The sequence below is a fragment of the Panthera leo genome, chromosome D4 (assembly GCF_018350215.1).
Source record: "Panthera leo isolate Ple1 chromosome D4, P.leo_Ple1_pat1.1, whole genome shotgun sequence".
In the NCBI taxonomy this organism is placed as follows: Eukaryota; Metazoa; Chordata; class Mammalia; order Carnivora; family Felidae; genus Panthera; species Panthera leo.
The window spans coordinates 14,430,534-14,446,164 of NC_056691.1; the positions used below are offsets into that span (position 1 = coordinate 14,430,534).

Here is a 15,631-nt window from a genome sequence, read left to right on the forward strand (position 1 = left end):
GATTTCTTCTCTCAGTTTATTGTCTTTTCTCCCTTATTTCCATATCTTTTTCTTTTATAGTTCTACTATCTGGGAGATTTGCTTAATTTTTGTAGTCCAGCCTTTCTACTGAATTTTTTAAGAACTCTGATTTTTCCAGAACTTTTTAAAATTTTTATTCTTTTTTCATAGCACCCTGTTTAGTTTTTTTTTTTTTAATTTTTTTAACGTTTATTTATTTTTGAGACAGAGAGAGACAGAGCATGAACGGGGGAGGGTCAGAGAGAGGGAGACACAGAATCTGAAACAGGCTCCAGGCTCTGAGCTGTCAGCACAGAGCCCGACGCGGGGCTCGAACTCACAGACCGCGAGATCATGACCTGAGCCGAAGTCGGCTGCTTAACTGACTGAGCCACCTAGGCACCCCAGCACCCTGTTTAGTTTTTATGCGTGAAATATATTCTCTCATCTTGCTGAAAATAATGATAATATCTAAAAAGAGTACATTTTGCTTCATATGTTATACCTGTTTTCTTTGGATTCTTCTTCTGTACATGTTTTCTGTATTTTTCCTACTTGCTTTCAGCAAATGATAGCTATCCTTTGATTCTTTTTTTTTTAAATTTTTTTAACATTTATTTATTATTGAGAGACAGACACAGAGCATGAGCAGGGGAGGGGCCGAGAGATGGAGAGACATAGAATCTGAAGCAGGCTCCAGGCTCTGAGCTGTCAGCACAGAGCTCGACGCGGGGCTCGAACCCACAAACCGTGAGATCATGACCTGAGCAAAAGTCGGACGCTTAACTGACTGAGCCATTCAGGCGCCCCTAGCTGTCCTTGATTCTTAACAAACAGCACATTCTGTGAAGGGAGATTAAGAGAAAAGGGATAAAAAAAGACTTGCTTTTACTGCTACTGTTTTGAACTAAGCACCTAATTCTTTTTTTTTAAATTTATTTTAATTTATTTTTGAGAGACAGAGAGAGAGAGAGCAAGTCAGGGAGGGTCAGAGAGAGGGAGACAGAATCCCAAGCAGGCTTTGTGCCATAAGCACAGAGTCCAATGTGGGGCTTGAACTCACAAACCAGGAGATCATGACCTGAGCTGAAGTCGGTCGCTCAACCAACTGAGCCACCCAGGCGCCCCTGGGGGACTTTTAATAGTGTTGACTACTATAGTAAGGACATATTTCTTTGTCTTGAGTTTTGAGGTCCCATACATACTTATTAGAGCCCTAGAGCCCTAGTTAGGAGGACTGTGTTCTACTTCCTGGTTGTTACTGTGTGATCATTGGTGTATCTGAACCTCGGTTTCCTCATGTATAAAATGGAATCCATTTCCCTCACTGGGCCATTAATGGGGATCAAATGTGGTAAACCAGTTGTCTTCAGCCATGAACCATCAGTCCAAATGCTCTTAAATCCCGCCATTCCACAAAGATATGCAAGTGTAACACTTGCTCTCCAGGAGGCCATTCTTTCAGGAAAGATTACTTTTTGGCTGAGAGTTGGCAAACAGCTGCCACATTTTAATTTACTGTGATTTTTTGTTGTTGTTGTTGTTTGTTTTCTTGTTTTGGTTTTGTTTCCTAACCTGGTCTAGTTCCAGTTTGTTGGCATCTGGATGAGAATCCTGAGGCCATATTCTGTTTTATTCAGCCTCTGATTGGTCTTTTAAAAACAAACATGGTTGCATGAAGTTGATGTCAGGAAAATGACTTTAATCCATTAGTCACCTTGGGTAGATAAGACAGGTGGCCACTGCAAGTACAAAGGAATAATCCACAGTGACTAAGGCTAAAAGTAATCCCTTTCAGAACCAGGTCAAGCAGTTTATTTAGGGCTAGGGTGGTGACTCAGCCTGTTGAGGCTTGTACTTCCAGGTTGGGGGACCTGTGAGGTGTTTGGGAGTGTGTGTGTAGCTTGGTGGGAAGAGTGATTTATCCTTCTGGAAGAGTCGCTTTGCATCTCTGTCTCTCTCTGTCTCTCTGTCTCTGTCTTTCTCTCTTGGTCTCTCCATCTTCCTCTCTCTCATTTGCTCTGGCTCTCACACTCTTTATAACTCCCTTTTGTTCTTTCTCTTCAGACTTGCTTTGACTCCTCTTTCTCCCTGGCACATTCTTTTAAAGTCTACTGCAAGGCTTTTGCCTGAGGCCTGACAGGGCAGGGGAGGGAAGAAGACTGGTAGGTCTGTGGCTGCCCCTGGTGGAGCCTGTTCTGCACCCTTTCTATTACTCTTTTGTCCATTCCATTCTCTATCCTGTCCTCCATTTGGAACCCAGTGATGTCCAAAGAGATGCTTTAATGGGAGTCTAGATGCTATGATCATCTTTCTTGTGACTTCTCATTGCCCCCACTCTTGATGTAGTCTGTGTTTTTGTTGTTGTTCTTGTTGTTTGAGAGAGAGAGAGAGAGAGCAAGAGAGAGAGAGAGAGAGAGAGAGAGAGAGAGAGAGAGAGAATCTTAAGCAGGCTCCACACTCAGCATGGAAATCATGACATGAGCCACAATCAAGAGTCAGACACTCAACCGACTGAGCCACCAAGGTGCCCCTAGTCTATGTTTTAAAGACCCCCTAAGTCTTTGGAAATATTTCTGTGGAAGAAAACATGAGAGAGCTTTACCAGCCCTTTATCTGCAAGAGGCACACAACTGCAAATGAACAGATAAAAAGGGAAACATAATTGGGGGCGGTTAATTTTAGTTCCCAAGAGGATCATAGAGGACATCAAAGAGTAGCTAGGGATTGATTATCTGTAAGGAAAAAAAAATGTGATGCATATTTTTCTTCAAAAACAACCCAAAGTCATGACAAGCCATGACACAAATAAATACAAGACTAGTAATTAAGCACAGATCTCTAAGATAATGATCCAAGAAAGACATAGTACAGAGATAAAGAGGAATACACCTGTATTTATTGAGCCTGTGTGCTATCTGGAAAGCTGTTGCAATAAATGATAAAAATAATAAATGATTCAAAGTTCTTGGGCTAAATATAGCTGGGTAAGAACAAACGAGTAAGACTAGCAAAGTAGACTGTATTTCTGTGCACGAAGAGATGTTGTGAGCCATAATTCCATTAACTTCAGACATTTGTTAGGCACACACCAGGGACAAAGCTTTGTTCTAGAAATTGGAAGGAGCTCTACAATAAATAAGCCACTGTTATTAAGGAAATAAAGATTTTCTATTTCATATGTATTTCAGTTAATCAGATTAATGTGTTGTAATCTGTGTTGTAATCTTGTGTTGTAATCTGTGTTATTGCTCATTGGTCTTATTCCTACTAAGGCCGGGGGAGGATAAAACTTGTTACTCTCTCTATAGGGGATGTTCATCTGCCCTAAAGGAAGGAGCTGGGGAAGAGAGGCTACTCTCAGCCAGAAAGCTAGAACTCAGAGGGTTCTCAAAACTCAGAGCTACAAAGTATAAGCCACATATATGGCTGGGAGGAGCTCTGTGATTTGTTGTTGTTGTTGTTGTTGTTGTTGTTGTTGTTTGATTGTTTTCCTCCAGAGCCTTAAGCAAGGCCTCCTTGCAATGTTCCGGCTTTGTTTTCTCTGTACTTCTGATCATACAAAGAAGGGTCTCGGATGCTTTGTGCACAGTGGTTCTCAAAGTTGGTCTGTACCAGCAACATTAGCCTCCACCTGGGAAATCATCAGTAATGCACATTCTTAGATCCCACCCAGACAAACTGAATCCGAATTCAGGGTGGGGCCCAGGGATGTGTCCAGCCTCCCAGAGCATTCTGACGCTGGCTCCTGTGGAGACCCACTACTGCGCCTAAGAACTGAGGGAGAACAGCGCCCTCTGGAGGCCCTGTGGTCACAGCAGCCATGGAAAAGGATCCCTCTCCAGGGGAAAGGGGGACAAAGTCAGGGTTTCCAAGCCCATCTGTCCCTTCCCGCACAGAGACTTCTACCATGGTCAGTTTTGGAGGCTCTGGATTGATTTGATTAATGCATATTGCTCTTCTCTTCATAGAAGTCCAAGCTCTCAAGAATTTTAATTTGAGTATTTACTGTTCCATGTACTTTTCCAGTTCTGGCGTTCCTATCACTCCTTTACCTTCGGTGCTTGTGCTTAAACAGCCCTCTCAGCTGGTCTGCGGTGCCTCTGCCACGGGTCCCTTTCTGTTCTCAGCTTTTCCCTCTCTTCCTCACGCAGAAAAGTGTTGTTTCCTTTCCTCTGTGCTCGCGTAGCTTTTGCTACAGCAACACCTCTCACTGTGTGTCAGTTAGCGACTGAGTCCCCTCTCTAGACTGGAGGGCAGGGAAGACATTCTGATCCTTTTTATCCGCCAGCATTTAGCACAGTGCCTGGTTAACAACAGGTGATTGGAAAATGGTTTCCAAGTGAATAAATGGATGAATGTAACCCATAGTCTAGTTATGTAGAACTAGTTTCTGTTCCTAGAATGTCCCACCTGTCTTCCTCCATGCAGTCCCTTTCAATGTGAAATGCCCTCCCTTGTGCATCTGTGGCCTCTCCGGGTCTTACTTATTCCTGTTATTTTGACTGTTCAATAAACACGTTGGGAGTGAACTGTAGAGTATAGACTATGCACTTGATCAGGCAGGGCCACCAGCGGGCAGGTTTGCTAAGTCACACTGTTCCCAAAGGGCATACGTGGTAAAAATAGCACAAATAACAATAATAACATTAATCTATAATATTAATGGGTTACACTGATTGAGTTCTTAGCATGTGCTAAGCCTTGTGCTAAGCCTTTTACATACATTATTTAATTCTTAAATTAGCCGATGAGAAAAGTGTCGGTATCTGTAAAATAATAGAGGCATTAGAGGGGTTAAATAATTTGCCCAAGATCATATAGCTAGAAGTGTCAAAGTAAAGATTAAAATCCAGATCTGGCTGACTCCAAAGTCAACTTGAAGCTAAATTGATCACTGACAAAATATATAAGTAGTAGAGACTTTGGTAGGGCAGAATTGTGAATCTAAACATAGTAGCAAAAAACCTGAACTCATATGCCACTCCATGAGCAAACTGATATTTATTGAGCCCCTCATATGGGGCAGGTAACTTTCTAGGAGCGAGAGGATATAGGGGGTGAATAAGACAGACAAGATCCCTGCTCTCAGGGAAGTTACTTTCGTTCTTTTTTCCTTCTTCTTTAAAAAAATGTTTATTTGTTTATTTTGAGAGAGAGAGAGAATCCCAAGTAGGCTCCGGGCTATCAGCACGGAGCCCGATGCAGGGCTTGAACTCAGGAACCGTGAGATCATGACCTGAGTTGAAATCAAGAGTCGGATGCTTAACCCAGGCACCCCATCAAGGAAATTATTTTCTAGTAGGACAGTCTCTTTGAGGAGATAACATGTGAGCAAGCCATGGATAAGTAGAAGCCGTGGGAAGCTTGGGGAAGAGTCTGTTTCAGGTAAAAAGAAGGAAGGGAAAAGGCCCCGAGGCTAGGAAAACTGGTGGAGGGACCAGCAGCCACAAACCACAAGTAGAATTGACTCTGGATCAAGCTTCTGGCTCACAGGTACTGTAAGAGTGGGAGCCAAACCCAGATTGTGAGTGGCCCAGAAGTTGAAGGTAAGCACAGTGAGTTTTACGCCATCTAGGAGACTGGGTTCTACATTCTGCTGGATATTTCCTACTTTGTTGCCTTTTTAGAGTACTTTTGCAACAACCGAGCTACTTTCTCTCTGATGCTCCATTTACAGTGGCAAGATCCAATTCCCACAGTCTGTAGGGATAACATGGAGAGTCAGGAGGGAGGCCCAAGTGAGAGCGGATCTTTTGGTAAGGACACATAATTGAGAAACAGAGCTAGAGCAGACCCAAAGTCAATCTGCTTTTTATGATCACAATGCCCTAACAGTTGCATACAAGGTCCTGTTTTGCTGGGACAGACCATTCCCCACAGCAGCCCCGCTGGCATGTTGCCGCTTCGGCTCCAAATCCAGTTCACGAGGCCCTTTTGCTCCTTCTTCTTTGACTCCGTATTTGACATCTTCCACGTGGTGTCTCCTGGGTCTGGCTTCCCTCTCAGTGATGGTTGCCTTCTTATGGGTGCTGTGACGCTCTCTCTCCTTTGTCTGGGGGCTCACAGCCCTCCTCTTCACAAAAGGACTTCCCCACACCGTGCCACATGGTGTGGTCTAAAGTGATACTTCCTTCAGAATGTCCCTAAGAAAGAAGGACTCTGGGATGTGTGGAGCTCCTCTGCTCTCTTGGCCATGGCCGGTCACTGCCGTACCTCCCCCAGGACACCTGCATCCCTACACCTTTGTGGAGCACGTCGATATGTATTCATGCAGAAATATTTAAGGAGCATCTCTCTTAGGCCAGGTGCCGTCTGTAGACGCTGGGTGGGGAGAGCTGTCAACCAAACAGACATGGCCCCTGCTGTCAGAGAAAACTGTTAAGTGAATAAAGCAAGATAATTTCAGATGATGATAAGTACCATGAGGAAAATAACAGAGAGTGATGTGGTAGCAATTGGGGGCAGGGAACCCAGACTAGGCCGGCCGTGTGAGCCTCCAAGAGGGATATTTGACAGACGCACACAACAGAGCACACAGTCTGGGAAGGTCTGGAGGAAGAACGTTACAAGCAGGGGAAAACAGGGCCAAGTTGCAGAGCTACGAGTCAACGTGGTGTTTCACGAATAGAAAGAGGCCAGTGTACATGGAGCAGAGGGAGGGGAAGGGAGGTGTGGGGGTGAGATCTGAAGGCAAAGCCCATGCTAAGGAGTTTAAATTTTGTTCTAAAGACAAAGGGGAGCCACTAAGCAGGTGAGTGACCCCATATTATTTACATATACACAAATTATATTATATTACTTATCTCATTTAATCGTCTCAAGAGATCACCAGGTAATTGGTACTTGAAAACAAAGAAGGAAAAACACTAAAAAGTTATAGGTTGGATCCAGAGGTCACTGACCAAAACACTACGCAGAGCCTGAAACCTGAATCTTCAAACTCCCAAGTCCAGCGTCATGTTCCAGCCGCAGCTGAGCACAAAGTGGAAACAATGGCCAGGATGAGAATAGGGGTGTGATGTGGTGTTTCTTTGTGCACATTCTGGGTACATGACAGAGGAATTGGGAATGAATGTCATAGAGGGATGTATATCTTTCTTTCTTTTAAAAAAATGTTTAATTCCAGAAGAGTTAACACACAGCGTTATATTAGTTTCAGGTATACAACATAGCGATTCAACAATTCTGTATATTACTCAATGCTCATCAGGATAAATGTGCTCTTTAACCCCCATCACCTAATCACCCATCCCCCCACCCACCTCCCCTCTGAGAAGCACCAGTTTGTCCTCTGTATTTAAGCGTCTGGTTTTTTGTTTCCCTTTTCTTTCCCTTTCTTTCTTTTTTTTTTTGTTTTTTTTTAAATTTTTTTAATGTTTATTTATTTTTGAGAGAGACAGACAGAGACAGAGCACAAGCGGGAAAGGAGCAGAGAGAGAGGGAAACACAGAATCCGAAGCAGGCTCCAGGCTCTGAGCTGTCAGCACAGAGCCTGACGCAGGGCTTGAACTCCCAGATTGTGAGATCATGACCTGAGCCGAAGCGGGAGGCTCAACCGGCTGAGCCATCCAGGTGCCCCACTTTATTTTGTTTTTAAATTCCACATATGAGTGAAATCATATGGTATTTGTTTTCCTTTGATTTATTTCACCTAGCATTATACCAGATCCATCCATGTTGTTGCAAATGGTATGATTCCATTCTTTATTATGACTAATATTCCATTGTGTGTGTGTGTGTGTGTGTGTGTGTGTGTGTGTGTGTGTGTATCACATCTTCTTTATCCATTCATCGATTGATGGGCACTTTGGTTATTGTAAATAATGTTGCAATAAACTTAGGCGTGCATACATCTTTTCAAATTAGTGTTTCATTTGTTTTTTTTAAGTTAATTAATTTTTATTTTTAAAATTTTCTAAATGAAATTAATTATCAAATTGGTTTCCATACAACACCCAGTGCTCATCCCAACAGGTGCCCTCCTCAATGCCCATCAACCACTTCCCCCTCCCCCCCCAACCCCCATCAACCCTCACTTTATTCTTAGTATTTAAGAGTCTCTTATGGTTTGCCTCCTTCCCTCTCTGTAACTTTTTTCTTTCCCCCTTCTCCTCCCCCTTGGTCTTCTGTTGAGTTTCTCAGGATCCACATATGAGTGTAAACATATGGTATCTGTCTTTCTCTACCTGACTTATTTTATTTAGCATAACACTCTCCAGTTCCATCCACATTGCTACAAGTGGCCAGATTTCATTCTTTCTCATTGCCAAGTAGTATTCCATTGTGTATATAAACCACATCTTCTTTATCCATTCATCAGTTGATGGACATTTAGGCTCTTTCCATCATTTGGCTATTATTGAAAGTGCTGCTATAAACATTGGGGTACAAGTGCCCCTATGCATCAGCACTCCTGTATCCCTTGGGTAAATTCCTAGCAGTGCTATTGCTGGGTCATAGGGTAGATCTATTTTTAATTTTTTGAGGAACCTCCACACTGTTTTCCAGAGTGGCTGCACCAGTTTGCATTCCCACCAACAGTGCAAGAGGGTTCCCGTTTTTCCACATCCTCGCCAGCATCTATAGTCTCCCAATCTGTTCATTTTAGCCACTCTGACTGGTGTGAGGTGATATCTCAGTGTGGTTTTGATTTCTGTTTCCCTGATGAGGAGAGACATTGAGCATCTTTTCATGTGCCTGTTGGCCATCTGGATGTCTTCTTTAGAGAAGTGTCTATTCATGTCTTCTGCCCATTTCTTCACTGGATTATTTGTTTTTTTGGGTGTGGAGTTTGGTGAGTTCTTTATAGATTTTGGATACTAACCCTTTATCTGATATGTCATTTGGAAATATCTTTTCCCATTCCATCGGTTGCCTTTTAGTTTTGTTGATTGTTTCCTTTGCAGTGCAGAAGCTTTTTATCTTGATGAGGTCCCAATAGTTCATTTTTGGTTTTAATTCCCTTGCCTTTGGAAATGTGTCAAGTAAGAAATTGCTGCAGCTGAGGTCAGAGAGGTTTTTTCCTGCTTTCTCTTCTAGGGTTTTGATGGGTTTTCAGTAATTTTGAGTTTATTTTTTGTGAATGGTGTAAGAAAGCGGTTTAGTTTCATTCTTCTGCATGTTGCTGTCTAGTTATCCCAGCACCATTTGTTAAAGAGACTGTCTTTTTCCATTGGATATTCTTTCCTGCTTTGTCAAAGATGAGTTGGCCATACATTTGTGGGCCCAATTCTGGAGTCTTTATTCTATTCCATTGGTTTATGTGTCTGTTTTTGTGCCAATACCATGCTGTCTTGATGATTACAGCTTTGTAGTAGAGGCTAAAGTCCGGGATTGTGATGCCTCCCACTTTGGTCTTCTTCTTCAAAATTACTTTGGCTATTCGGGGCCTTTTGTGGTTCCATATGAATTTTAGGATTGCTTGTTCTAGTTTTGAGAAGAATGCTGGTGCAATTTTGATTGGAATTGCATTGAATGTGTAGATAGCTTTGGGTAGTATTGACATTTTAACAATATTTATTCTTCCAATCCATGAGTATGGAATGTTTTTCCATTTCTTTGTATCTTCTTCCATTTCCTTCATAAGGTTTCTATAGTTTTCAGCATACAGATCTTTTACATCTTTGGTTAGGTTTATTCCTAGGTATTTTATGATTCTTGGTGAGATTGTGAATGAAATCAGTTTCTTTGTCTTTCTGTTGCTTCATTATTAGTGTATAAGAATGCAACTGATTCCTGTACATTCATTTTGCATCCTGTGACTTTGCTGAATTCATGTATCAGTTCTAGCAGATTTTGGTGGAGTCTTTCGGGTTTTCCATGTATAATATCATGTCATCTGCAAAAAGTGAAAGCTTGACTTCATCTTTGCCGATTTTGATGCCTCTGATTTCCTTTTGTTGTCTGATTGCTGATGCTAGAACTTCCAACACTATATTAAACAACAGCGGTGAGAGTGGACATCCCTGTTGTGTTCCTGATCTCAGGGGGAAAGCTCTCAGTTTTTCCCCATTGAGGATGATATTAGCTGTGGGCTTTTCATAAATGGCTTTTATGATGTTTAAGTATGTTCCTTTCTATCCCGACATTCTTGAGGGTTTTTATTAAGAAAGGATGCTGAATTTTGTCAGATGCTTTTTCTGCATCGATTGACAGGATCATATGGTTCTTATCTTTTCTTTTATTAATGTGATATATCACACTGATTGATTTGCAAATATTGAACCAGCCCTGCAGCCCAGGAATGAATCCCACTGGATCGTGGTGAATAATTCTTTTTATATGCTGTTGAATTCGATTTGCTAGTATCTTGTTGAGAATTTTTGCATTCATATTCATCAGGGATATTGGCCTCTAGTTCTCTTTTTTGCTGGGTCTCTGTCTAGTTTGGGAACCAAAGTAATGCTGGTTTCATAGAATGAGTCTGGAAGCTTTCCTTCCCTTTCTATTTTTTGGAACAGCGTGAGAAGGATAGGTATTATCTCTGCTTTAAATGTCTGGTAGAATTCCCCAGGGAAGCCATCTGGTCCTGGACTCTTATTTGTTGGGAGATTTTTGATAACTGATTCAATTTCTTCGCTGGTTATGGGTCTGTTCAAATTTTCTCTTTCTTCCTGTTTGAGTTTTGGGAGTGTGTGGGTGCTTAGGAATTTGTCCATTTCTTCGAGGTTGTCCAGTTTGTTGGCATATAATTTTTCATAGTATTCCCTGATAATTGCTTGTATTTCTGAGGGATTGGCTGTAATAATTCCATTTGCATTCATGATTTTGTCTATTTGGCTCCTCTCCCTTTTCTTTTTGAGAAGCCTGGCTAGAGGTTTATCAATTTGGTTTATTTTTTTCAAAATACCCAGTAGTGGGATTACTGGATCATATGGTAATTCTATTTTTAATTTTTTGAGGAGGAATGTATTTCTTTTTTTTTTTAAAGTGTATTTATTTTTTTTAGTAAACTCTATACCCAACGTGTGATTCGAACCCGTGAGTCACACACTCTTCTGACTGAGCCAGCCAGGCACACCTGGGAATGTTTCTTTTTCTTTTTTAAATAGATTTTTCTTTTATTTTTTTAGGTTTATTATTATTATTATTATTATTATTATTATTATTATTTTGAGAGAGAAAGATAGAGCATGAGAAGTTGAAGGGCAGAGAGAAAGGGAGAGAGAATCCCAAGCAGGTTCTGCACCTTCAGTGCAGAGCCCGATGCAGGGCTCAAACTCACAAACCATGAAATCATGACCTCAGCTGAAATCAAGAGTTGGACGCCCGACTGACTGAGCCACCCAGGCACCCCGGGAATGTGTTTTTCTTAGTGGGCTAGTATATGAAGCAAAAGTGCACCTTGCTTTGGAAGAGGTTAACAGTTTCTGGGAGATAGAGGAACTAGTTCCAGAGAGGCTGACCTCAGGATTTTCAGAGTTCCGTAGAATTAAAGAGTAATAGTGACATTGCAGTAGCTCAATTTTATGGAACACTTACTAGGTGCCAGGCACTGCTCTAAATGCTTACACACACACACACACACACACACACACACACACACACACCAATTACAGGCAGGGGAAAGGGCAGGAACAAAGTTCCTGAGATACTAATAAGCCTGGCATGTTTGATGAATAGGAAGAGGTCAGTGTACTAAGAGCAGTAATGTTTTTTCTCTTCACAGCAAGCCAGCGAAGAAGGTATTGTCATTATCCGAATGTTGCAGATGATGAAACTGAGGCATGGAGAAGTTAATAATTTGCCCAAGATCACTCAACAAGTAAGTGGCAAGAACTCAAGAGCCCACACTTTTTAACCATGACACGCTGCTATTTATTGAGTGCACAATATGTATGGAAACTCTACACAAATTATTTATGACATGTCCCTGAAAGATGGCCATTATTAGCCTCCTCCTTTGATAGATAAGAGAAGTGCGGAGACTCTGAGTAATTTCCCCGATGTTGTTCAGTGAGCTGGGACTCAAATCCAGATGTGCCTGATGTCTAAATCCATGCTTTTTGCTTTACATTCTACTACCTCTTAGTATCCCCAAGGAGGAGCCCTCTCAGACTGGACTGAGTAGCTGCTCTTTCCAATCCGAAGAAGTGCGGTGCTCAGAACTGAGTGTTTCAGGTGTTCTTGTTATTAATCCACTGAGACGCTTGGATTGAAAGAAAGTAGCTCTGGAGTCTTGCTGAGAGGGGAGTTGGGTCATAAGGCCTAAGGGGCAGGACCCTCCCAGAAGTGATGACTGAGAATGTGATTTTAAAGCCCAAAGCCACAACTTCTCCTACAAGGCAGAGGTAGATAAAGTAACAACCACCAGGGAACTAGACAGGTGCATGAAATGACTTCGAGGGAAGCTCATTCTGTGTGCATTGCACCAGACCTGCTAGTCAGTCTTCTTTTTTTCATGTTTCCTCAATGATCTGACCCATTCGATACTCATTATCTTTCATATCTCCCAAGAGGAGACTTATGGGGACTTTGGTTTTTGGCCTAGAGAAGTCCAGGGTCATGCACGTACACAAGTTCTTCAGGTCTTATTTCTCTGAATACTTTTACATATTCCTCACTAATCTTAAATATCTCTTATGATTATTTCCTAACAGTCAAATTCTTCCAAATGTATTACCAAATGTAATTGTGCATATGTATGTGTTTGTGTGTGTTTGATGTTGAAGGGACTATTTATAATGACTATTATGTTCTCACGTTGGAGTTTTATAGCATTTAATCACCATGAAATTTGTACAAGGAACAACCTTTTGAAATCTAAAGGTCAGTGCCAAGATAATTAACATTTTAGACAATAAGTTTACGGCATAATAGACCTACTGAAATCTTAGTCAAATTGGTTATCTATATTTAATCTTGTTAAGAATTCCTTTAAAGTTTCCACTGCTTATTTTCCTAGGGCTTTCCAGTCTTATGAAAAGAACTGAAATAGAGCTTTAAAACAATCTATTTCAATGAATCCATGTAGTAAATAGGTAGTGTTGCCATGAGTCAGTTATAACAAAACCCAAAACTGTATGAACATTATCAGCCTGTGATTATGAGGGTCTTTTCTATTAAAGAAAGGATTTATGTCCATAGGGCTCAGAATTCATGAGGTTATACTATTTCTATAGATTATTACTTTAATTAACATCCAAGGGTAACCCTGCCAAGTGCAGCCTGGAAGTGAGGGAAGTTAACGGCTTCAGGAACAGCCCTCAACCAATGGGAATAAATGTTCCAGGCCTCCATCCTTCACATGGACAACTCTACTTTTCAGGAGGTACCAGGGGTCAAGTTAGGAGTGACCTTGACAACGCACTCTTAATATTGGCTTTTCTTCCTTCCCTGATTCACTTTCCCCCACTCCTGTTTCCCAGAATCATCTCACAAATAAACAACGTGCCCTCAGTCCAAGTGCTAGTGTCAAGTTCTGCTTTAGGGAAAATCTGAATGAAGACATTTGGTACCAGATCTGGCTCTAGAAAGCAGACCATTGTAATGGGCCTCTTGAAATGTCTTACCTACTGATGTCATGGCTAGTGGTAAGTGGGGTGGTGTTAATCCTTTGCAATGCTATAGCGTCACAATTGCTAAGGCTCTTGGTGTATGCGTTGGGATGAGGTATAAACGAAAGAGAAAGCACTGAGTTGGTCAGAGGCCCAGAACTTGAGTGGTATGGGGCAGTGGTAATTCTAAAGATGGTGGAGTTGGCTGGATGTCTGCCTTGGAATCCCTGAAGGAAAAGAAGAGATGCAAGTCAGCCAACTATTAACTCAAGGGAAGCTGTAAATGCCAGAAGGCTTGCTTGGCAGCATATGTGGAGATCTTGTTTCTTGTAGCTATAGGGCAGCCTGTGCTAACAAGCAGTCTCTCAATTTAATAATAAGGTGGCAGGTCTGCAAAGAATACTAGAATGCACAGCTTCCACCAGTCTCCCATGCTAAAGTCAGGGTTCCAGGGTAAATAAATTTGCAAGGATGTGTCTGAGAACCTTGGAGCCCTCCCCGTATTCCTCTGAACCCACCTAGCTGGCAGAAGCAGTGGTCCTCCTTGCTAGAGGAGAGAGAACAGCCTCCCTTCCCTGGAGACCATGCAAAGCCTTATCTAAGATGGCTGTGTTGCAAGATGATGTTTATTCTCAAGATCTGACACTCTCTGACACTCTCATCCCCACCTTCCACCTCATTGCTTCCAGACCAATAACTAGGGTCAAGTCTCAGCATAACCCAAGAAGGGAGGTTTAATACCTGCTGTGATAGAAATAGATGTTCACCAAAATAATCTCAGGGCATGGCTAGTCTGTACTGTGTAGAACCAAGGAAGCATGTGCAGGAATGGATTTTGACTGTGTTGAGGTGGATGAGGAGGTGGAGGAACAGAATATAGAGCTCGTTAGGGACAGTGAAATGATTCTGGAACACTCTCCCATGACTCAGGATGAAATGTCCTGGCAAAGAAACACGCAGCTGGTTCCAATATCCTTCTGGGTGGCTGCGTGAAGCTTAAACATGATGTAGAAGCATATGGAGGACGGGGTCCCTATGCTCAGAGAGGTGGGCATGCTAGAATAGATTTATTAGATAAGATTGGGGAAGCTGCCTGCTGACTAGATTCTCAAAGAGGGCTCAGAAGGTACCCCTTTTATAAAGGAGATGAGGAATGCACTAGCAAGAGGCACCAGAATCACTGAAAGTGTCAGTCGTGGCTGCCTTTGTAGGCTGGGACTGACGGTAGTAGGTGCCGTTGCAGAAATGATCCTCCTGGTGTCGATGGGAGCAGTAAGATTTCAGAATAACAGAGACCAGTGGCAGCATGTAAGCATCAGGCGCAAGGGAGACATAGATATTATAATGACCAGCAAGAGGAGTGTCAGGCAGAGCGCCTTGACCTGCAAGGATCTGCAGTGATGGTTAATAGACTATGGTGTTCTCGAGGCTGAGACAAATGGGTCACCAACTGGGGAATGCTTGATTACTATAACCAGAAAGAAAATAAGACTTGATGAGCCAAAGAGTGATGTCAGTTTCCACTATAAATGATTTCTCTTCCGGTTTTCATATTTCAGTAGTTCTGACACACAAAGCCTTCTGAAAGGGGGGATGGGTCCCTGAAGGTAGGCTTCTGCAACCCTCCAGCAAGTAAATACAGTACATATTCCTGTAATTCTTCCCCCCAGTAGAAGTCCACACTGGGGAAGTTTCATATGAGCCCTGTCCATATAGGTGTAGGGTCTGAGCTCAAAATGTTAAAGGCTCCCCATTATATTCCTATTCAATTCAGTTGCATAACCTTTGCAAAAACCAGATGGATGGTTGCAATAAAGGTCGGCTGTATCAACTTAAACAAAGGTAGCCCCAATGATAGCTGCTGTAATATATGTGGCATCTATTTGTTACAGATCTGCTACTCCATATGTGGCTATTGGAGTATGCCATAAGTGGCTGCTCCCCATATGGGGAATGTAGTTTCTTTTTTCCCCCCAATTCTGTCAGTAACAGATGTCCAAGGTGTTCACAACATAGAGCAGACAGTGATGTACTCACTGGCTTGGACTAAGGTTATATTAACTCTCCTGATAGCTGACACAAAATAATCTCCATGGACCTTGACCCTCTTGATATTTTGCAACATAACATGT

General features: G+C 42.1%; 1 protein-coding gene across 1 annotated transcript in view; it reads left to right on the plus strand.

Moving 5' to 3' along the window:
- The window catches only part of CD4H9orf85 (chromosome D4 C9orf85 homolog), a 106,411-nt gene extending 94,653 nt beyond the window's left edge, over window positions 1-11,758 (plus strand). Inside the window, exon 3 of the mRNA XM_042913582.1 lies at window positions 11,672-11,758. Coding sequence (XP_042769516.1) covers window positions 11,672-11,717 — 46 coding nt within the window. The 3' untranslated portion in view covers window positions 11,718-11,758. The remainder of the gene's footprint in view (window positions 1-11,671) is intronic.
- Window positions 11,759-15,631: the final 3,873 nt, after the last annotated feature.